The sequence below is a fragment of the Gastrolobium bilobum genome, unplaced genomic scaffold, assembly GCF_033153095.1.
Source record: "Gastrolobium bilobum isolate Gb01-03AN ecotype WA unplaced genomic scaffold, APGP_CSIRO_Gbil_v1 utg7157, whole genome shotgun sequence".
NCBI lineage: Eukaryota > Viridiplantae > Streptophyta > Magnoliopsida > Fabales > Fabaceae > Gastrolobium > Gastrolobium bilobum.
In genome coordinates, this window is record NW_026895319.1 from 79,992 (window position 1) to 84,381 (window position 4,390).

The 4,390-nt window shown below is 32.9% G+C and overlaps 1 protein-coding gene across 1 annotated transcript; it reads right to left on the reverse strand.

The window, feature by feature from the left end:
• Window positions 1-471: 471 nt before the first annotated feature.
• Window positions 472-2,326, reverse strand: LOC133305602 (purple acid phosphatase 17-like). The gene is made up of 7 exons (XM_061505858.1): window positions 2,204-2,326; window positions 1,836-1,992; window positions 1,626-1,733; window positions 1,383-1,510; window positions 957-1,085; window positions 777-844; window positions 472-689 (listed from the first exon to the last, which is right to left on the reverse strand). The coding sequence occupies exons 2-7, from the start codon at window positions 1,990-1,992 to the stop codon at window positions 476-478; spliced, it is 804 nt and encodes a 267-aa protein (XP_061361842.1). The 5' UTR covers window positions 2,204-2,326; the 3' UTR covers window positions 472-475.
• Window positions 2,327-4,390: the final 2,064 nt, after the last annotated feature.

Consider the following 4,390-nt stretch of genomic DNA (forward strand, 5'->3'; position numbering starts at 1 on the left):
CCCTTGGCTTTTGCAACATACAATTTGTTTGAGTTCAATGCAACTAAAAACACTGTTTCTTCCAAATGCTTGATTCGTTCTTATGAATAGGAATTGGTATATAAGCAAACTTTAAGAGTTACATAAGTGTCTATTGTTGTGTGGAGATTATTTAGATTGAATATGTGTGTGTGTGTGTGTTTTATGGTTCTTCCTGTCACTTTGGTCTTTTGAGAAAAAAAAATTGTAAAAGTAAAAGATTAATATATTAATACTTGTACACTTCACATCCTTCCATGAAACTTTTTTCACCATAACTTTTTTCTGAGTGGTTACATTTGTGCATGTAACTTTTCCCTTTACATTAGTGGGCATTACATTTTTTATATGACATTCAAGAATTGGTGACTAGGACAAAATTTGAAATTCAGCCTACCAATTCCCTCAAACCTTGTCAATCTCTTTCTCTCTATCTATCTAGTATCTGGTCTAAACTTCAAATGGAAGAATGTAGCTGCTTTGATGAAATGATTCTGTGTAAAACCTTGCCAGAAACATCATAGAACTCAACATTTGAATATGTTTGAGTCAATTGCACAGACATGAAACCTTGTCCATCATAGAAGAAATTTAGACCTCTTCTGTTTGTTTCTTTAATGTCTCCTCTCCATGCCTTTGATCCTGCCCCACTAGTCAGGAACTGAATAGGACTGCAAACAAGTTCCTTTATTAGACCAACATATATAATTATTGTTTTGTTCTGTGTAAATAATTTGTATGCTTTCATTTAATTTTACCTCTGTGTGTCACTGATGTGTTCAAGACAATGATCATGACCATTCATGTAAAAATCAACATTATTTGCCTGAAATTTGATAGTAAAGTCATCAGTGCTTGGCAGAAGATCAAAGAAAGGGAGGATCATGTTATTCATTCATTTGGGTAGGGGGAATATCTGCATCCTCAGTTTATCTTACCTGAAGAATTGGCAGAAGCTGGCTTATAAGTTCTTGAGTATCACCATGATGCCCAATACTTCTAATTGCATGATGACCAACAACAATCTTCCATTTTGCTGTTGATTCCCTCAATGCCATTTCCAGATCCTGGAACATAATATTGCTATCTAAGTATAATACTAGCAATAATCTGAGATGAATGCACCATTTTTATTATAAAATGTGGTCATTTAGTTGTAATAAAATGTCATTACAAATTAAACTAGAAACCATATTTGTTTAGTTTGAACCTAACTGAAAAATTGAAAATCACTTAACTAGAATTATACTTGCACCAACTGCAAACTTGGATAACATGTTCCCTGTTCTAGTTGAATACCAAGACAAGTAGGGCTAATTTTGCACAAATGCACAAGTATATGTGGGAAAGAAATTTATGCATACCTTCAGCAAGTTGATAATATAAGATTTTGGTGGGTTAATTCCCCTCCAATCATACTTGTGTCCTGCTGATTCAGTGAAGTACTCTTGAACAAAAGGAGTGGTGTCCACAAAGAAAATCTCAGCCAGCTCTGCAGAAGAAGAAGAAAAAGACATAAAAAACTACATGGACTTAATTTCTATGCATTTTAGTGCCTAGAAGATGACCCCAAAAAAAAAAAAAAAATTACTAGAGCAAGCAAATACCTGAATCTACAATAAAAGACCTTAAGCAAAACCATCTGCTATCAATTTCCTTAAGGACTGGGCTCAATTGAGCTTCTGCATCACCCCTATAGTCATGGTTGCCCAACACTGCATACCAATAATGAAACAAGTTATAACATTTGAAGATATGGTTCAAGAACACAATACTCTAATTTATCTCATCATTGATGTATGTGTTTTAGAACTTACCGCTATACCACTGTTTTTGCAAGCTTTTTGCTGTGTAAATGTTGCTGAATGACTCCTCAAAAGCTGCATCATGTTCACTAGTTAGGCCATTGTCATAGAAATTGTCTCCAGTGGAAACTACAAAGTCAATGTCAAGCTTCTCTCCAACCTTTCCCATCTGTGTAATCAATCAATCAAGTTCCTTTTGTCAGTTACATCACATAAACTTAACATAGAGAGAGTCTTCAGCAATAAAGAACAAAGATAAAATTGAGTTATATCCATAAGCATTGATGAGAGTCTTCAGCACCTTAATGCAATGAAATTGAAGTCTTTTACAATAACTGCTTATGAATGAATGAATTTGCATGAGTCATAATTTATTTTACCTGGGAAGCAACTTGAGATTGGTTGTATAGACCTCTTCTTCCCCAGTCACCAACCACCAAAAAACTAAGAGAACCATCATTTTTGGATTTGTGTGTAAATCTTTGGAGCTCTGCAGATGCATAAAGAACACAAAAACCAAAGATAATGGTAAAGAGAAAGAACATAAACAAAGGGTTGTTGCTGAGAGGGACCATAGCTTTAGTGGGTTGAAACTTGAAACCACTCAATTCAACAATGTTTGGTGTGTCCTTGTCAAGATAGAAACATATATATGTTCTTTTATATCATACAATGCCGCAGGCAGGGGAAAAGAGAGACAAGTTCAATGCAAATTAATAATAGAGTACTTAAAAAAAATAGTAGCATTCAGACATCTAAATCACAAAATCTAGCCACCGTTTCACATTTTATATTTATTTTTTACGTAAAGAAAGACAAGATAAGAAAAGAATCTATCGAAACATGAATTTTTTATTATTGTTTTTATGTGTAAGTCTCATTATTCCTTAGAAAATCAATATAAGATTAGAGATTGTGTATGAGATAGTGACTAAATGGTTGGTTGGAATTCTTGGCTTATTCATAGCTAAACACTTATTTTGCAAGGAAAATTCTATGTATATTACCATTTAAATTTAGAAAAGACTTGATAGAACTTTTTGGAAAAGGAAGGAAAGAAATGATGTAGATAATTGATGAATAATATATTTTGATGTCATTAATATTGAGATTGAATGAATCTGTCAGAAAAACCAAAATAAACCATAATGGACCGATCATTAAATGTAATGAATATGATAAGATCATAGGCAAGTAACACCAAAACTAGTGGGCTGATAAAGTGAACAGATGAATCAGTAAACATGGTTTTTGGTATGGCATGAGTTGTGATATATGCGAAATGCCATAGAATATTCTAAAAGATAGGAATATGCAACAGAATATTCTGATGCTCCCACTGCACCTGTTCTGTGAAATTGGTTTTTCTTCCCAAACAAAAATATTTAAAAAGGGAAAAAAAATATAGGACATTATTGACTTGCATTATTGAGCAAAATAAATATGCATTCTGATTTTGGACTCGCTCCAATATTGGTGGCAGGCCCAACTTAATTCATTCCATGCAAAAGTATTCATTTTAGTACTCATAGTTGTTGGCCCATCCAAAAGCAAGCCCTTGATCTTGGCCCAATTCAAATTAATATGACTCAAGAACATTGAAACTGATTAGTCTGTACGAAACATTGGCTGTTATAGAATTACTAAGCATGAACTCAAAATTCACTTCCCTAAATCCACTTACATTAACAACTCCTTACACAAAAAGAATATCTCACTCTTCTATGCACCATTAGTTATGGATCTCTGCAGGGTTACATTAACACTTTTTAAAGCAAATCCACATACAATCCAATGGCTATACTTTTTGTTTCTTTAAACTTTTTTTTCTTTTTTCTTTTTCATTTTGCATACATAGTAGCATTTTACTTACAAAATACAAATACAGATGTCTGAACAAGTAGATGTTTCTTAGTCATGTTGTTGTTATGCCTCCCCATCATCAGTTTTCTTCCTCTCTATCTATTACTCTCTTTTTTATAGGTGAGGTTAATTATTTATTCTGTTCATGTTCATCTTGGTGTTTTATGGTACTTAAGTCTCAGGTATTTGTCTTGATTATTATATGGATATTTGATGAAATTGATTAGTGTTTTATGACTATTTGTTTAAGGTTTTTGATGAAGAGCTAACTTCAAATATATCCTTAAAGCTGGTTCATTGATGCTGTATCACTCTTTCCTGAACCTGTAGATGAAGCTGTGACTGATGTGAAATCTTTAAGGTTGATCCCTATAACTTCTTCCTTAGATTCTGATGTAAAACATGCTTGAGAATAAAGTCACTTATCACAATCACCCTAGCACTTAAAATTGTGGAATTGCTAAATATGAATGCTTTCACAATCTATCTGCTAAGGCATCTAGAGTAATATTTTCACCAATTTGGCCTAGTTACCTTTTACAAGATCAGAAATTCTAGCGTGGAAGTTATTGCAGCTATGGAATACTAGTACAAGTTAAGAACATAATTACCCAAAGATTCCAATCATTCCACAGAAAGGTCATGTTTGAAAATGACTTCTTGGTTTTAATGAATTTCTTCTTTTATATAAGAAAAAAAAAATC